This window comes from Epinephelus fuscoguttatus, linkage group LG6 (assembly GCF_011397635.1).
Source record: "Epinephelus fuscoguttatus linkage group LG6, E.fuscoguttatus.final_Chr_v1".
Classification (NCBI taxonomy): Eukaryota; Metazoa; Chordata; class Actinopteri; order Perciformes; family Serranidae; genus Epinephelus; species Epinephelus fuscoguttatus.
This window is the reverse complement of record NC_064757.1, coordinates 33255258-33274406: the sequence shown is the minus strand read 5'-3', so window position 1 is coordinate 33274406 and position 19149 is coordinate 33255258. Positions and strand designations below refer to the sequence as shown.

The 19149-nt window shown below is 42.2% G+C and overlaps 2 protein-coding genes across 2 annotated transcripts; both read right to left on the bottom strand.

Annotated features, from left to right (window-relative positions):
• Nucleotides 1–3185: 3185 nt before the first annotated feature.
• Nucleotides 3186–9045, bottom strand: kiss1rb (KISS1 receptor b). The gene is made up of 6 exons (XM_049578712.1): nt 8826–9045; nt 6522–6646; nt 6077–6212; nt 4006–4244; nt 3767–3919; nt 3186–3610 (listed from the first exon to the last, which is right to left on the bottom strand). The coding sequence occupies exons 1-6, from the start codon at nt 9043–9045 to the stop codon at nt 3374–3376; spliced, it is 1110 nt and encodes a 369-aa protein (XP_049434669.1). The 3' UTR covers nt 3186–3373.
• Nucleotides 9046–13577: 4532 nt separating this feature from the next.
• isca1 (iron-sulfur cluster assembly 1) lies at nt 13578–19023 on the bottom strand. Its single transcript, XM_049579047.1, has 4 exons — nt 18908–19023; nt 16446–16499; nt 15878–15983; nt 13578–14607 (listed from the first exon to the last, which is right to left on the bottom strand). Exons 1-4 carry the CDS (start codon nt 18986–18988, stop codon nt 14459–14461), a joined length of 390 nt encoding a protein of 129 aa, XP_049435004.1. The 5' UTR covers nt 18989–19023; the 3' UTR covers nt 13578–14458.
• Between the last annotated feature and the right edge of the window lie 126 nt (nt 19024–19149).

Genomic DNA, 19149 nt, shown 5'->3' with positions numbered 1-19149 from the left:
ATGGACAACACATTTTGAGACGCAAGTACGCATCGTGGCGGCCAGTGTGTCTCGATGCGTCCCAATGCGTTCGCGTCTGCATGCCTTTGCGTTGACTATAAAACGGCCCTTAGGATGGCGAAGGAATAGCCCGCCTTACTCTGTCTATGACCGGCTTACCCTAACCTTAATCACTCCCACTACTACTACCTAAACCTAACAATCGAACCAATGAAAACAACAAATACTAGCCAGACATAGGGAGAGAAGGGCAGGTCATTCCTTCACCATTTTAGGATTTGCAAATTTGCAGTGTGTGTGGGGCTTTTGTAACTGCCCCTGGTCACCTGTCATTTTGCAAAAATGGACCCCAGGCAAAGCAACGTGAGCATCCCTGCTATAGACAGGATCATCAGATTTACTGGCCAAGTATGTTAGAGTTTGGGCCTCTATCAAACAATGGCTAAAAGACAGACACCAATAGGTCACAAAAGAGGCCAAATAAACCACATGCTACACAGGTCAGAACATCTGCACTAACCTGTTGGGGAGTCACAGGGCTTAAACTGCTGTCAAGCTGATAAGTCTGTCTTATGATAGTAGTCAGATGACCATAGAGAGCCTAAATAGAAACAGTATTCTTTTTTCTAGCTGCAGTCATTCCTAATGTTCATACTGGCCATTAAAAGATCACTTTCCAGTGACAGTGATGGGGGACAAAATCAAGCTATTCCAAAGTTCATCAGCAAATTTAGAGTATATGAGTCTACAATGTTGAGCTGCAATGGAAAATCACTATAATTTTGAAATATACCTCCATGATTTATCTAATTCACAGTGTTCAAGCCCTTTAGTTGCTTCAGATAAACTTTGGATTACACCCTTGCCTAAAATGTGACCTGTGGATTTTGTCCGGTAAAGGGTTAATCACCAGTATAATCATGAGTAATTATTACAGCAGGAAAAACCTGTTTCATTGTTCATGTTGGCTCCTGGCTGCTGTTTCAACAAACACCGTGAACCTGTCCTTTAACCCTGTTCTACCCAGGTGATAATCAAGGCTGGTGCCGGGGCTGTGGCGTTGTGATTTATTCCTGCATGTGCACTCGGTGGAAATCTTTTTTTTTTCGGCATCACCTGAAGGCAGCACAAGCACCCAAATTCCTCGCCAGCCTTTCTATTGGCTGGTGTCACATGTGTGTCCGGTAGACGGCTGTCATTGGTGGATTTCGATTTAGATGTGGACTGATTGGCTCCAATGTCACGCCACAAAAATGTGAGCGCGCGCCAGACACGCACGAGTCAGACAGACAGAGGTTTAATTATTACCAAACAGCTTTTCATTATAAAGCGTTAAGATCACAGTAAATGTGGTGTCATGAAAGAGTGTTTAATAAACTGCAACCCCCAAGAAAAACTATTTTAAAATATGTGCATGTTGTTTACAGTCTCCCATTGTTGAAATGAAAACAAGATCCCTCCTACAAGTAATTTAGGAAATATACTGCAGCAATAACCTCTGACTGTTCTTTCACAATGTCACTAATAAATCAGTGGGTCCTGCAGGAATTTGGACATTTCAAAATCAGTGCTGCTGTGAAGATACAGGTTGTGTCTTTAGGTTCGGGGGAGAGAATGGATCTCTGGGTAATCACAGAGGCTCTGAGAGGAGCAGGAAAATACCATGTGTTTGAGGGAACTAAACAAAACCACAATAAGTGAAACCACACTATTGACATCATTTTTTTTTCTTTTTTGAAAAAGTTCATTTCATGTATATTCTAGTGTACAAGTGAAACACTGCATCCTACTGCACACATTACCATCATGTACAAGTGATAATAATCTTTCCAAGGTGAAGAACATACAAAACAAAAGTGATACAAATAAAAAATAAGCATATACATATACCTACAGCAACGTATACACTTAAACACATATATACCTGTGTGCATGCAGACATGTACACATGGCTGCAAATACACACACTCCCACACTCACAATAAGTCTATCAACTGTCAGGAAAGACCATTCTGTAAGTTTTCAGACGAGATTTAAAGATGTGAACAGAGTCAGCTGATGTGATGCTCGGTGGGAGGTTGTTCCAAAGACATGGAGCAAGAACTGAAAAGGCTCCATCACCCTTTGTCTTTAACCTGGACTCTGGAACAGTTAGAAGACCCAGACTTGTAGACCAGAGGGGCCTGTTTGGACTTGTATGTGCTTAAAGGCACTTTAAAATGGAGTCTAAAAGAGACTGGAAGCTACAATAGGTGTGATGTGTGAGGATCATTTTGTTTTGGCCAAATGGTCAAGGACAAATTACCTGTATAAGTGTGCAGACTCACAGACACAAAGCATGTTTTAGGGATTTAGAGGAAAAGGAACTGTATCCAGCTGTTGTGCACGTTTCTCTCAACATGCACAAGTGGTCGTGTATGCATGCTATTCCTCTTTTTACAAGCCGCCTGTTCACACAGGATGCTGCTGCTACAGATGTTAAATTGAGTTAAACCTCAATAGTATCCTGTTTCTAGAGGGGCATGCATGTGTAACCACGCTGTACAAAGATGAAGCTCCACTAATGTGTCCCAGAACAAACCTCAGTCCAGAAAAACCTGTTGATAGTCAAACAAAATGCTGGACACACTGAGAGAGGAACATGACCTGATACAAGAAACAGGTGACGATACGTTGACCTTTGAAATCGTTAACAGAACAAGGGTGATGCTGATTTACCAAAAGATAGAAAAATTGATTTAAATACGTTTTTTAGTCTCTTCATTTGATGTGACTGCATCACTGGAGCTAAACAAATACAGGCTTGCCTTTGGTATTCCTTCCCAATATCCAATTCAATCTTTAGGCCAACAGATTTCACAGTTTCAGTTGGTATTGTAGCTAAATCTAATATTATTTTTGTAATTTCTGTACAATTTGATTTGTATAAACAGCTACATCAAACTGTATGTCATATGTAATGTATGCATACAAATATGAGGTTTAAATATAAATATGTCTAATACACAAACGCTGATCATGTCATACTGCTGAGTTAGGGTACTGGCACTTTTCTGGTCCAGTTCAGGCACTGCTGACATCCAGTAAACTGATTGCATGAGTTCAGCTAAATTAGAAATGTGTGACTAAGACAGTTGTGTTTCAGAGGCTTGTGAGGGTCACGAGAGGCTCCTGATTGGTCTGTCCTTTTAAAAAGGTTACATGACAGAGAGTGCTCTCACTGTGTGTCACTTACTGGTGTTCTTACTTTCTATATTGAGCCTGCATTGTGCCAGATCAGTGTGTACATGCACATGCACACTGCTGCTCTCATCTCCAGAACAAACCATAAATAAACAATGAGCGCACAGTGTCCGAATACCCAGCGTGGCCTTTAGGACCCAGATGAAAGAAAGTGCATCTCTGCTTCTCCTTTGGGTGCCTGACGATCCATCTCTCCCGCGTCCTCTGCGTCCATGTTTCCCACCCTGACTCTCCCCCTCGTGCGCCACAGAAACACGGCGGGGAAGGCGTGCTTGAAGGCCTTCCTGAAGTTGTTGCCCATGAAGGCGTAAACGAAAGGGTTGACGGAGGAGTTGGAGTAAGACATGCAGTGACCCCAAATCTTCACCTGAAAAAGATGAAGTGGACTTAGATGAAAGGGATCAATCATCAGAGTCAGAGTTTTTGAAGCGAGAGCATCGGTTTCTGTCACCACAGTCCTGTCATACACTATCAGTGCACAGATGCCTAGCTACAGCATCAAACACTATGGAGAGTAAATCACCTTGTATAGAATGTAACTGCGGAAGCCAAAAGCTTGCAGGAGGATGCAGACCTGGATGGGGCCCCAGCAGATGAGGAACAGGGCCACCATTACTACCACCATCCTGGAGACTCGCGCCCGCACTGATGCTGCTCGCTCTGCTTGAGCCTGAAGCTGGAATTAAGGAGCTTTAAATACATTCTGTTCTCTATGGATTTAATGATAGTAAAGTAAAACAGCAACTCCATGATTCCTCTTACCTGGTAGCTGCTGTCGATGGGATTCACACTAGACTGCCCCATGCGCTTGAGCATGAAGGCGTAACAGGCGGTGATAGTGAGCAGGGGCAGCAGGTAGACGGCCAGGAAGCTGTAGATGATGAAGGCTCTCTGGAGGCAGGCCGAGGGGAAGACCTCGCTGCAGTACGTCTGAGGGCCGAACCAGTATCCTGCCTCCAGGCGCTGGTACACAGCTACAGGGATCGACAGAAGTAAGGAGCCTGGAGAGGACAGAGGACATGAGTGTGTGACTCGGAGCATGATGTTCATAATGAGTTTATTGCCACTAAATGCTGGCTACAAAACAAAAAACAGAGCATGTGGACAGCAACTGGAAAATCCCCAATTGTAAAGTGTAATTCAGGGAGCCAGCGCATCACTGTAGGCCACACAGGTTCAGGGCGTGCAACATCATCCACTTTCACCAAGCAGTCCCACACAAGCTCTTCTTCACTTTCCCTCATGCATTCTATGCTTAGCAATTTTGTGAGTTACCACTTTCACTACTTTTCACGAGACTTGTGAAGACTTGGGTCTCGTTGAAACTGTTCCTTACGCTGTTGCCATGAACCTTTATCCCTTTATACGTCCCTAGTCCTCAGCCATATGTTGTTGTGTTTTGTCATGGTGCCTGTTGTGACAACCCTCCTCCCATACTCTAGATGGCTCTCTTGCTGGTTCTTGTCTGCTGTGTTGCAGGAGCTGAGAGGAGGGTCTATGGCTGATTGAGCCACACCTGGATCCGGTGTGTGCTGCAGTATAAATAGTCGTCAGTCTTGATCTCTGTTGGCCTGCGGACAGCTCTGGCTTTTTTCTTTTGTTTCCCACACACACACACACACACACACACACACACCCCCGCTGCCACATACCCAGTGCCCACACATGCACCTCATCACTGATTTGTGACGATACACGTTGTATTGTTTGATTAAACTTGTGTTTTTACAAATAAATTATCATTTTTGTCAGCCAGCTTGTTTGTTTCCCGTTGTCATAGCTTTTGAGCAGGGCTGTGACACTGTTCTATCGCATTTCCACATTAAACTGCAGAGTTGTCCACCAAAATTAATAACTTTATGCACTAGCATTGATGACAGAACTTTAATTCCTGCGACACTCACAAGGTGCCACCAGTTGTCAAGCAACCACAAGCTTTCTACTACAAGTCGTTTTTCCTCACCTGATAGACGCTTGTCATGGTGGCCGCAGTTTGACACAGTAGCCGAGTAGTGTATTAAATGTAAGCTATTGACTGTGAGAGTGCTGAAATGGGCTGTGGATGATTAAAATATGATGCATTCAGGACCTGCACGAGGTGATTCTGAGGACCGCCATTGGCCCATGGAACGCACTTTGAGCAACTATGCATTAAGGAGATATTAAACTTCAACAAGAATAAGTAAAAGGGAAAATTTCTGTGATTGGCAGGTATCTCAGCCTATCACACTGAGCTATGGTGGCTTCTGCTTGCATGTACAAGCTACATCCATGCTCTATTCTGTTGACAAGACTCGAATTAAATGACGCCAGACAATCGACAAGGTGGTGACAAGGACTAAACCTAAATTCAAAGCTTCAATATGTTCTTTACGTCTTTCTTTTTCTGTACAGTTTCTATTTTAACTGCAACAAAGGCCAAAAAAGCCAGTGTTTTCTAAAGCTCTCATTGCAGAAGGGCTTATGAATACAGAAGCCATCGAAAAAACACAAAAACGGGAATGGCCCTGTCTAAAGCCAGTGTTTGGTTTGTCCATTCTGGAATACTGTAGAAACATTGTAGAATCCATAGATACAGACTTGGTCCCTGTGTAGATATAAACAGCTCATTGTAAGGTAACAAAAACACAACAGTTCTTATTTTCAGCAGATTATATACTAAAGAAAATATCCTTACTATATTATATTCCATTCCTGCTAATATGTCCCCCTAAATCCTACACACTGGACCTTTAATGCAGTGACTAACTAAGATCAAAGTGAGGGGGTTTGAAAGGTAAACAGAAGCTTGTGCGTGTGTGTGTGTGTGTGTGTGTGTGTGTGTGTGTGATACCTATCCAGATAGACACAGAGACGGCCAGAGCCATGCGTGGAGTGCGGTGTCGCAGTGACTGCAGAGGATATACGGTCACGTAGCAGCGGTCCACACTCATGGCTGACAGAGTGATACATGTTGCCTGAGCAGTTACCTGAAACATGAGGAAGACAAGGAAGCTTGGACTCTGTTTGACACCTCATACTTTTCATTTTCATTTTCACTTTTGTCTTCTCTGGTACATTTTCAAGTTATTGGGTTTTTTTGCACTATTTGAGAAGCTGTACATATAAAACTTTATTCTGCACATAATATCATTAATGCTACGTCTTGTGGGCATTTTTAAAAATATTATTGCAGCACTATATCATTGAGTTTCAGTCACCATGCCATGACAGTACTCGCACCATGGTCTCCAGCAGTTTCAGGCCTGTGTAATTATGTGTTTATGTGTGTATCTCACTTGTTGGAGGTAGTTCACCAGTCGGCACATAAACTCTCCAAAGATCCAGCTGGGCAGTGGGTACAGTGTGGCAGTGAAGGGCACGCAGCAGACCAGAAACAAGATGTCAGTCGTCGCCAGGTTTACTGGAAGAGAGCAAATAAGTGATTCCTCAACACAGAAATGTAATTCAAGACATGTCGAGGCGAGATGCATTCAAAGTGTCCAAAACACCATAAATGACAGCATTAATAGCAACAGCACATCTAGATGCTGAGGTTTTGCCTTTCAGAATTTCCCAACTAACCTGTGTTGACACTTTCAGCGTGGTCCATCCATTCATAATTTTAAAGGTTTTTTACTGACATTCACCAACATTATTGGATTAACTGGTGAAATAAAGTAAACTATTTAAGAGGACAGGAGCAACTAGAGCAGCAGTGTTGATGATTTTAATGAGTATTGATAAAGGTTGTGTAAAACTTAATATTAAGCTCCATACGTAAAAACTGACTCAGATCTGTAGTAAGAAGTAGGTTCGTTAAAATATACTCCAACTATTGCAAGTAGTCCTAAGGTTTCTACCATCTTTTTCCCCGTTAATGGTTTTTTGGGGAGGGAGTTTTTCCTTATCCACTGTGAGGGTCCAAACCACAGAGGGATGTCGTATGCTGTAAAGCCCTCTGAGGCAAACTGTGATTTGTGATATTGGCTTTTATAAATACAGTTGAATTGAATTTAATTTAATTACTTTATTATATTTTTAAAGGGGATGTATGTGATGATGGTAATGTTACATGACAGAACTGTTAAATTAAGAACACATCGAGGCTAAAAGGCCACCAAGTGCATTAAAGTTTAGTGTGTACATACAGATTTGTCCATTCTGAGCTACTGTAGAAACACCATGGAAAAGGGCCAGGTAACAAAAACACAACAACTCTTATTTGCAGGTGATTATACACTAATGAAAACAAAGTTATTAATATCATATTCCATTCCTGTCGATAGGTGCCTTTAAATCCTACACACTGGATATTTAACAAATACTCAAAAAAGTACATGTACACAAAAACAACAGTAATAATAATACATGTAATTTGTTGCTCCGAACCCTTTGTCCTCATTTTGTTTGTGTCAAGGACACACATGCATGTGGGTGACATGATACACAGTCCTACCGATGGTGTCACACTGTTCCTTTTATCAACATGTGGCCGTAAGCTGCCAAAGATAAGCTGCAATGTGCCAGCAAAGGCAGGGAAGAGAAGGACTGCTGTAGGTAAACATGGATGTAAACAATTAGGGATTCAAAATATTTAAAAATCAGTTTTGCAAATGGGGGCGGCACGGTGGTGTGGTGGTTAGCACTCTCGCCTCACAGCAAGAGGGTTGCCGGTTCGATCCCGGGCGTGGGAGCCCTTCTGTGCGGAGTTTGCATGTTCTCCCCGTGTCAGCGTGGGTTCTCGCCGGGCACTCCGGCTTCCTCCCACAGTCCAAAGACATGCAGATTGGGGACTAGGTTAATTGATAACTCTAAATTGTCCGTAGGTGTGAATGTGAGCGTGAATGGTTGTCTGTCTCTATGTGTCAGCCCTGTGATAGTCTGGCGATAGTCTGGCGACCTGTCCTCTCGCCCGATGTCAGCTGGGATAGGCTCCAGCCCCCCCGCGACCCTCAAGAGGATGAAGCGGTTAGAAGAAGAGTTTTGCAAATGTTTCATGAGGAAGAAAATGCACTCAACACATTTATTTAAAAAAATCCAAATAATGTGTTTTGGTGGCTCACACTGGATGCAGACATAACTGTTGCTTGTTGACAAGAAAACTCCACATGGCAGCTTTAAACTGATTTATTCTGTCCTGCAGAAAGAGTCCTCTCATCTGTTCTCCCTTTGGGCTTTGCAAAGTAACAATTTCCTTTGAGATTTCCTGTTTGTGCTCTATAACTCCTGTGTGGGGGAATCCTACTTCCAATATTTCTTTCACTGGACACGCTGAAAAAACTACTGAAAACTGCTTAACTGGGAACTGGCCCACTGTAGGGTGTCCGCTAAGAACTTCACCACAGATGTTTAGTCATATACAGATTAATAACAAGTTGACTATGATGTTGTATGTGGTTCTGAAATGTAAGCAACTTATAAACAATGTAAAGGCCTATATTAATAGGCATCAGTATGATTACACATTACACAGGCCAAAGACTCCCTAGGCAAAAGATAGACGTGTTACCACTAACATCATCACAGAGATTCTATGTTGTAGCCACCAGCATAGAGGATACCAAAAAACAGCTGGTTTTACTGCACTTCAGAAACGTTACCTATGTAAAAGTTGGTGACAGTCTTCATCTGCTGGTGCTTGGTGACCACATGGATGACCAGTGAGTTCCCGACGAGACCAACCAGCATGATGAAGCCGAAGAAAGTGGGGACCAGCCAGGCGTCGACCAGCACCGGTGGCCCTTGGTCCTCCAAAGCTGCGGACACGTTGCACACAGACCCACAGTCTGGACTGTGATTGGCTGTAGGTTCCTGTACCATCTTCACAAATCAGAGCCAAAAATATTTTATGGTCCGTGAGGAACATATTTAAAATGGTAGTATGTCAGCTAATGTTTCTGCAGTGTCTGTCTCTCTAACAACATTTAAATGTAACACAAAAAATTACATCTAAGTGTAAAGAATTCAAACATTTAATCATTTTAAATAAGCTTTTTTCTGTATAAGCATCTCTTACCTGTGCTGTATCTGTTTCCTTCAGCAGTGTTCCTCTCTCTGCTCTGTAAAGCAAGCTTTAGTCCTGTGTCGATCAGTGATGGGCTGCTGTTCGGTTCTCTGCAGGTCTGAGATGAAAGCACTGTTATAGACCACCATAACTGGGGAGGGGAGGGGGAGTTTGGAGGAGACAGGAGTCACTTTAATTTGTGAGCGTTTATGTGAGAGCGAGAAAGAGACACTGAGGTAGCAGGAGCTTTTAAACTACATCTCCATCATTGACTGTAATTACCCAGGACCGGATGTCCTGTGAAATGACTGCAGCTGGATTCAAATACAGTTCAAATACATCCAGAAGTGGCAGTGGATGTTAACTTCAGCTCATCCTGCATCTGAACTCAGTGCGGCTGAACCAAGTCTGAAAGAGCAGAGCCTGAAATGTCACCAAAGAAATATAATTTTGGATGTCACAAATGTCACTTTTTCTTTTGCGTTCTCTGCTGATTAAAGTCTGTCTGATGAAATCATTTCTTACATCAATAAACTGTGTTGTCGAGCAGAATTCTCCAAATGACTTTCACATGTAACGAGGTCAATGATGCAATCAGAGCAAGATCTGATTCTCAGATAATAGGTGTCACATGCTCTCCAAACTCTTATCACAGTCTGAAGTTATTCCACCAAATTGCATTTTATCAATAGTATGTAATAACAATTAATACACTAGGAAATCATAATGAGTGACACCTCCCTGTAAACTAAAATGAAAACAGATGAGCCACAGAGGCAGCCAGGGGTCGTGGTGACAGTACAGCTTGATCTCCTGCACATCAGAGCAGTTTTTAAAGCTGTCATTATCCTCCATGGCCTTTGCTGCAAAGTAACAAGTGGCAGACAGAGCCAAGTGCACAGCGTGACACGGGTGGAGATTAAGTGTTCAAGTACAGTGGTGACGATTGTTGTTTTTGCAGCAGTTGTTTGGCAGGTTGTCCCGGCCGTCGGACATGTAAAACTCTTCTCTCTTCTTGAAGAAGAAGAAGTGCAGAATCAGGAAGGAGGAAACCGGGCTGCTTTAAAACAGACACATTGGAGTGATCAGCCCCAAGTGAAGAAAAAACATTCATTCATTTATTATCTGTAACCACTTATCCATCTCAGGGTTGTAGGGGAACTGAGGACAGCTGATATTAGGCAAGAGACGCATTCACCATGGACAGGCTGCCAGACTATCACAGGGCTGACGAACAATTATGCATGCTAACATTTATACCTATGTGCAATTTGGTCACCAATTAACCTGCATGTCTTTGGACTGTGGGGGGAAGACGGAGCCCCAGGAGAAAACCCACGCTGACACGGGGAGAACATGCAAACTCCACACAGTTTATTAAACCCGACAGTTCCTGCAGCAACGTTCTGCCAAAAAAGGTAAAAATACGTCTATATATATCCATTCATCCATCCATTTTTATCCGCTTATCCAGGACAGGGTTACGGGGGCAGCAGGCCAAGCAAAGCACCCCAGACATCCCTCTCCCCAGAAACACTTTCCAGCTCCTCCTGTCCAAAGTGTTCCCAGGTCAGATGAGATATGTAATCCCTCCAGTGTGTTCTGGGTCTACTCCGGAGCCTCCTACCAGTGGGACGTGCCCGAAACACTTCTGATGGGAGGCGCCCAGGAGGCATCCTGATCAGATTCCCGAACCACCCCAACTGACCCCTTTCGATGCAAAGGAGCAGCAGCTCTACTCTGAGCTCCCTCCGGATGTCCAAGCTCTCTAAGGCTGAGCCCAGTCACCCCATGGAGGAAACTCATGTCGGCAGCTTGTGTCCGTGATCTCATTCTTTCGGACACTACCCAGAGCTCATGACCATAGGTGAGGGTTGGGACGTAGATGGACCAGTAAATCGAAAGCTTTGACTTCTGGCTCAGCTTCCTCTTCACCACAACGGTCCAGCGCAGCACCCACATCACTGCAGACACCGCACCAAACAGCTCTTAGTTTGTGGTTTCTAATATTTATCATGTGTAACTAACTTCTTGTTCGTCCTTGTCTTTGTCGGTGCTGCAGCAATGATCAGTCTTAAATACACAAGTGCAATGTAAAAATAACAACTGTCAAACTCTCTTTGCTGGTTTCAATTTGATTTTATCCTCTTTGTGTCTTTTGCTTTAACTAAGTGGTACAGACTTGGGTTTTGATTAATCATGGTGAGCAGTTTTCCCAGCCGTCTGAGAGTTCCTTGGGACTCCAGATTTCTTTGAGGCACCTAAATACAGCTTCCTCTGGAGGTCTGTTAGGTCCTCAAAGAACCAGTCAGTGGTGGGCCCTGGATCAGGAACGAGCATCTCAATAATTAAATGACTTACTGTTAATTTACTGATCGTTCAAAAACACTGTGATTTCTTTTTCTTTTCTATGCTCCATACAGGGTAAGAACAGAAGGTGTCATGATCAACTTAACAAGCTTTGTTCGCAGTGATCTTCAAACTGTTATTATGTGATGAAAAGAAAATGATGTCTCAGTATTACTATGGTTACATCCTCTTTTCACATTCCGTTCATTTACACCTGGTTCTTGTGACCTTAAAAATCATTCAGTTGAGAGGAAACATAAAAAGTGAAGACCTTAACAAAGCAGTTTCCAGATCACAGACAAGTTCCCTCATTATCCAGAAAATTATCTCCTTTATGTCCTTTATGACTCACCACATGTCAGAACACAGGGTCAGTTACGAAACAGCTCTCCTGCAGCTACAGCGTCATTAACGGGCACTTACTGTGACATTTACTGTTGAATGGGGCAGAAATCTGTGGCAAGACATGGGCGTCATTCTTTTTCTATGTTTTGCTTTTTTGTTAAAATTTAGTCATTTAAATCTTTACCAAAAAAAAGTAGTTAGTTTCAGCTTAGTTGTGTGGACGAAGATCAATAAAAAATTTATTTGTATTTGTGAATGTAATGAGTAATTTTTTCTTTTTACCAGTCTGGGGAAACTGCTCAGGCAGCGTCCTTCGAGGTTCACAGTGCTGTTTGGCCCAAGCCTGCACACCCAGGATGTGTGGATGCATCATGTGCTCTTTAAGCTGTTGTCTAATAGAGGAGGCTGAGTCAGAAAGCTGCATCTTAGACTTTGCTACCAGGAGGGCAGGGTTTGGGGATGGTGAACTAGGCTGCAGCTGTCCCTCCTGGCATGAGGCCACAGCAGTGATGATGGGGGCAGAAACAGGTCCTGAGGCAAGTAATCTTTCTCTTAAAGTCTCTCTTGGACAGCTGGCTGATGTTTACAGGGAGGACGGCTCTAGATCTAAAGGTCCCTCTGGTGTTAGAAGTGCCCCTCCTTGAGTTCTTTAAGGTGGAGAAGGTGGTGCTGATGTTTTCAGGGGTCAGTAGGTAGTGATCTGATCTCAGCCAAAGAATTTAAATGGGTGGTTGTGGATATTTTTAACACTTGGCCTTATTTTCTTTGTAAACATAGTGTACTTCATGGCACAAATTGCCAAAATAAAATTAAAAAGGAAGCTCAGGACACAGATATGCAAACACACAGGAGCAAGATACAAAGACTTTGTGATGGTTTTGCATCTCTTTCTAGTCGTTCAGCATCTTTTTTTGTGGGTTTGTAATCCTTTGTAGCCATTCAGTGTCTCTTTGTGGTCATTTTGAGTCTACTCCTTCATGTGGGGTTAATTTAATAGTTGACATTTGCAAGTGAAGGCTAGGGGCCCCTCTGGACCCCTTTAAGTGATCCATCCACTGTATACTGTGCTACCAGTATCATTTCTCGATGCCTAGCCCCTATATACTGCATGCCAAAACAGAAGGCAGACAAAGTTGGCAAATATAGTGAAGCTTTTAGCTGCTAAGGACCCAGATATTTTCCTCTGGAGCAAGTGGAGTCTTAATAATAGTTAAATGCAAAGTGATAACTAGACTACAATGCATCAGATGTAGTGCTGCTTAATCCCTTAACTCCAAACTAATGCTGACAGTTAGTCAGCTGCTGCTGTAAATGGGTAGATATTTGCTCATCAGCATGTTCATCAGCTTTGGTAATAATAATTATGGCTGTATATGTTCTGTGCTGCTGCATTAAAACCATAAACGAGGGATGATTAAAATAAATCTTTAGAAATAACTGAACCTTCTCCTCCTCTGCCTGGATACAGTCACCATAAAAGTGATGTCAACTTCAAAATTTCAGTGACACAGAATCCATCTGGTTCTCACAAATGAGCCATCTCCATGACAACTAGTCTAAGTTTATCAGTTCAGTCATAATGTACCAATCACCCTGGCACACCCACAGTCAAACTGTTGAACACAAAACAGTGGCCGCACAATTTCATATCCTTGGATTTATCTATTTATTATTTCGTATGTACACGGACATATTGCACAGTACAAACACAAAGTCCTGGCTTTGATCAAAGCAAAAAGAAACACAGACCTCATGTATTCTTGTGTGAGGAATACTTGTTTTGTGCGTTATGAATTTTTTTTTTGTGCGTTTGTGTGGTTCAAGGGAGATATACATTCTTTATATTTACACACAGAGATAAATATACACTTTACAAACTAATAAAGCAGTTTCAAGACACTCACACTCGTCCACTTCTGCATACTGCGGGGTACATGACACTGGGTGATGGGACACTGTCTTACAGTGTGTTAGTCAAACAGGTGATGTTGGCCTGTAGATTTTGGTGGACAGATTTAAATTTAAAAAACAGATAACTAATACACATGGGCAACTCCCACCTTCACTGTGCATGTCCTTGGGCCATGCTGTACTATTTCCTGCTGCATACAAGTCATGGTGAAATTAGACTGGATCTCTAAATATAATGAACGTAAAAGTGTAAAATGGCAGCTAGTCAAAAAATTAAAAAACATCTTGCCTTTAAGGTCCTTCTTATTTTTAGATGCAGAGCAGAGTAAAAAAAGCAGTTGTCTAAATTGAGGTATGTGAACCTAAAATCAACATGTTGAGATAGTTGTGACTACACCGATTGTATTAAAACCTTCCTGTTAGTATGAATATGCATACGTGGGTTTTACGTGTGTGTATGCAAGTGGTCCGCAGGAGGAGCAGTGGTAGTAACGCAGGCACGTCCACATCTCAGAGATTTCCTGATGCCTGACATCCTCGTCAACATCCAGTCTCTCAGTCTTTATGGGAGGGACAGGGTTTGGAGTGAGAGGAGGGGTGGGGGAGGCAATGGCTCCATGATGCTCAGATGTTGAAGCTTTCTCCACAACCACATGTGCCCTTAATATTAGGGTTGTTGAAGACAAATTCACTGGACAGCTTCGACTCCACAAAGTCCATCTCAGTTCCCAGAAGGGTCAGCTGAGCCTTCTTCTCTATGAACACTCTTACACCTGCAAGACAGTAACAGTAGAGCTATCACTCAAAGTTTAACCTTCATGTCAATACTCAGCCAGAATGTTCTGGGTTTATATGTCACCAGCAAAACAGCTCTTATGGTCTACTCAGACTAAATGAGGACAAATCATACATCAATCAACCCAATCTATGTCTTTGAGCCCATCCACACTGAATCTGAAAACTTAATATTTTGCAGTGCAGGGTTTCTTTTCCTGCAGCTGTTTTGAATTTTGAGACTATCAAATGCTCATAAAAAAAAAAAAAGCCCGGAAATAAAATGATCGACTGATCACGTGGGCAAAAGAATTATCTTCTAATTCTGTTCATACTGTCATACAATATGGATATTGATCAACTGATCCATTTGGTCTCACAAAATAGTGTTCTCTTTGACAAACAGACAAAATCATAAAGCCCAGTTCAGACCAATAATTTGCATTTTGGAACATTTTTGCCTGTTTGTCACTACAACAAATGCAACTGTTGCCAGTATCTCACTATCACTACCATCATTCATATTTTACGAAGCTACAAAATATATTTAGCCACAAACTAAGCCTGAAAAGCTGAAAAACAAAGTGGAGGTACAGAGAGTTGTTGCACAGAGATGATACACTGTCTCATCTAGTTGCATTGGTGTGAACTGGCAGGTTATTAGAACGTTGCACAATGCATTGCAAGTAGTTGCATGTTTCAACTCGTCTCATCGTGGATCTTTGGTCTGAGCTGGGCTTTAGATAACGACCATGAAGGCTGAGGAATCTGAAGACGGCATCTGATGAGGTGTAGCAACTGAACTGGCTTGTGCTGGTGATTAGCAATAGCTACAAAAGAGGCCGAATGTCAACGATCAGCTGTTGCTGTCACTCGATGCAGCGCTGAAGGACTGTCTCTGTGAGCCACTCTTCTGCTCTCTCTGTCCAGATAGCACAAGCTAGCACAGCAGGCCGTGGTGTGCAAGGTTTAAACACAAAAAATCATTATAAAATATTTTGGATTTTTGTTATGATATTTCCCGTCATCCCTGGTGTGAAAAGGCCTTTTAACTCCACAAAAATATATTTTTAATTAAAGCCACTAAGTGTGGAACTTGAACTTTTCCATCTTTAGCACCCCCGAATGGTTTTAAGAAAACAGTATCAGCAATGAATGCTTTGAATCATTCTCAAACCTTGATGTATTTGATCTTTGTTCTGCCTGTCTTCACTCAAATGTTCAAAATCTTTTAGTAAAAGGAAAACACAAAAATAAGACAAGGCTTACCATCCTGCATCACTTCCTCATCAGATTTGCCTTTTTCCGTGGCGTAGTCCAGTGTGTAAGTCATGCCATTGCAACCGCGTGTTCTCACTCCAACCTTCAAACCGATCTATAAAGAGCCAGACCGACATTACCATCCAGTGTCATTTACCTCTTCAACAACCACTACTTGACTGTTTCATCAGTTTTTAATGCCATGCTCAAAGGCGGACTGAAAAAAAAAAAAAAACAGCCATCACTGAGAGGGCGTAATATTATTTAAAAATTGATATAACCACACAGTCACAGTAAGTAAATGTGTAGAGTATGTAGAGTTGCACCTGTTTGAACACATGAAAAGTGCCACAAACTGTTCTGTAACAGACGAAAAAGGAGCTAGAGGGAGAAGTTCAAACCAAGCTCACTTTCTCAGCTCTGGACAGCCGGCCAATCACTGCATGAAATGGGTGTTACACAATTGCTGAGACTGAAAACAATACTGCACCCTGCTGCCATTACACAGGATGTGGCGAGGCACTGTCTGTTTGATGATATGATGTTTCAGTGAATGTTGATTTTGTCATTTACTCACATATTCCGGCTTGTCCTGCAACAAAAACCTGATCTTGTTCACAGCTGCTGGAGTCTGAAGAAAAGACAACAGAAGATAAAAACTGTTACTTTATACATTGGATTCAGTGTATTTAGCAAAACTGACTGTTTCGAACATACTGAGCAAATGAATGAGGGTAAAGAAACAGCCTTTGGAGCTAGTTTATGTTTCTATGACTGAAGTTTCTATTGCACGGGCGACCACTTCATCTGCTCTGAAATTACCAAGTACCTACAGTATAATGAAATAGCCTGCACTCCTGTAGCTCGTGCTGTAATTGAATGTGCGTAGATGCAGGAAACATGGAGCACAGTGTTTGGAGCTCTTATGTGCTGGCATTTAGGAGACTCAGGTGCACCACATTAGCCACATGGTGCTAATCCCTTAAAGCCGGTGTGCTCATCTCTATGTGTTAAATTGCTGATGCCAAATGTACAGTGCACCCTAATTGTGTCACAGCCTGGAGTTGTCTCATCACTATAATGTCAACTAAGCGAAATGATAACTCCTAAACTTGGCCTTTAGGTCACAGAGTGTTGCAGGGACGATGTTTTCTTTGTAAGCCATTCTGGAAGTTAGCATCATCCTGGTTTCCTTGACAAAAAGTCTATGATATATTTCCATTGGATTTTGGATTATTGCAGAAAATAAGCTCTGTGGCAAACAAAAGTGTTCGTGTTTGGCATGATGGCATTTAACATCCCAGACAACCTCTGTAATCTCATTTAGCCATCTGTTAGCAGCTGCCTTTTTTAAGACAAATAAAACTTTTACATTTTACAAGTGGTGTATTTACTGATGTAATTTATGTTGAAGAACAAAATTTGAAAATGTCTTATGGTTATGTTAACCACAGACCTTCCTTCAGGCATCTAACCCAAAACCAATACAGAAAACCCACAGATTTCGAGACAAGGGAACAGGAAGTAAAAAATGCTGAGTCATTTCCAGGTTTTAGGGCTCACTACCGCAACACTCTGTTGTCGAGTGTACAGTTCATAGCAACGCATGTATTTTGCACTGGGTTTTAATTTCTTAATCATTTCGATCTTAGTTAATAAAGGCTAATGGCTAAACACACAACTCCTGCAGCTTATTAATAGGTTACATCAAATTTAATGCATCATTTGGCAACATTCTGTCTCATCATCCTTTACCTATTACAGATTAAGACAGTAACTACAACAGAACCATTTAATGACACATCATAGTTGCCTTAGTGTTGAGTGACCTCACACTGCTGAACATTTACTTCAGCTTGCTACCTTTATCAGTTCAGACCACCACACACACACACACACACACACACACACACACACACACGTTATCTCGCAGCAGCACCATTAGCAGAGTACATCAAACTGGTATTGACATTTTTATCCCGCCCATAATAACAAACCATGCCTCTGCTGAAGCAACACTGAGGGTGTATTTCATGACAGTTACCGTTACATTCATACTTTTCCATTAACTACTGATTATTCTCTGGTATGTTTACTCTATTAGACATTTGCCAGTGAAGAGAGGCTTAGGATTACGGGAGAGATTGATGTCACAAATAAGAGTTGTTGAGTTAGTTGACAAATGCGTCATGTTTCTCCACTCAATAACAAATATTTTTCTTTCATTTGTCAGCCATCATGTGGTTTATATCCAAGACCTCTGGCTCACTGAGACACCACCCCCTTATTTCTAAAACCTTGTGTTGTTGATGTCAAAAAGGTTCAGAAAGTATGTAAACTGCTAACTTAACTATGGAGCTTATTTCATGCACACTGCCCTTGTATTGCGATTCTGCAAAAACTGTTTCTATAAATTATTTGCAAATCAAATGGGTGATCCACCGATTTTCAACATAAAAGGTGAGTTTACTAGCCACAAAGAGAGAAACACTGTTTGTGAAAACAGATGTATAATGTCAGAAGGTTTAAAGGTTATATTCTATGATGGAGAAACGAATAGATGCTTTCAAAGTTGTGACAGAGGGCTAACTTAACGTGTACGGCTTGAAACTCTTGTCGGTATTGTGTTAAACTGTTAATGCGCAGTTAACTGTCGCTGTTACCGAACAGATCAGGCGATGGCATTTTGTTACCAAACAGCTTAGCTTAGCAATTAGCATTGGATAGCATCAGTTCAGCCCAGGGCAATTATCGTCTTGCGACCGACAGCTGTCACAGACGCCCTTGCATGCACATCGGTCAATAACTTTACAAGCTCACCAATACGATTAAAACTAATGCTACAGGAAAGCTACGCAAAAGTAGAAACCATTTATAACTACGCACAACGTTAAAGTCACAGACGGTTAGCTAGCTTAGCTAACTTTGGATCACTGGCTAACGGACGCCGGGTATGAAGGGCGCAGTTTGTGTGCTAACACTCCTGAATGGGCGGAAAAAATGTTTTACGTTCATTTATAACCACAGTTTATTACTTACCAGTGTCAGTGCGGCTCTTGTGGGCAGAATCTTTCTTTTGCTGACCGCTCGGACGGTCGCTCGCACCAAGGAGGCAGACATGTTGCTTCAGTTAAAAATCAAAACATTGAATTGCGCAAGCGCGTAAACAACGGTAGTAGCCCCAGTTTCCTTGTCGATGATTGGCTAATATCATGAGTGACGGGTGCGGCAGCCAATGGGATCACAGATAAAATTAAGAGGACACACAAAGGCTCTGGAAT

Coding starts and splice junctions, on each gene's coding strand:
- kiss1rb (XM_049578712.1), bottom strand. CDS start 9,045: ATGGTACAGGAACCTACAGCCAATCACAGTCCAGACTGTGGGTCTGTG. Junction 3,920..4,005: donor CCATCGACAGCAGCTACCAG/GTAAGAGGAATC, acceptor CCTTAATTCCAG/CTTCAGGCTCAAGCAGAGCG. Junction 3,611..3,766: donor GCAGTTACATTCTATACAAG/GTGATTTACTCT, acceptor CATCTTTTTCAG/GTGAAGATTTGGGGTCACTG.
- isca1 (XM_049579047.1), bottom strand. CDS start 18,988: ATGTCTGCCTCCTTGGTGCGAGCGACCGTCCGAGCGGTCAGCAAAAGA. Junction 15,984..16,445: donor TGCAGGACAAGCCGGAATAT/GTGAGTAAATGA, acceptor GGCTCTTTATAG/ATCGGTTTGAAGGTTGGAGT. Junction 14,608..15,877: donor TGAGGAAGTGATGCAGGATG/GTAAGCCTTGTC, acceptor ACTGTCTTGCAG/GTGTAAGAGTGTTCATAGAG.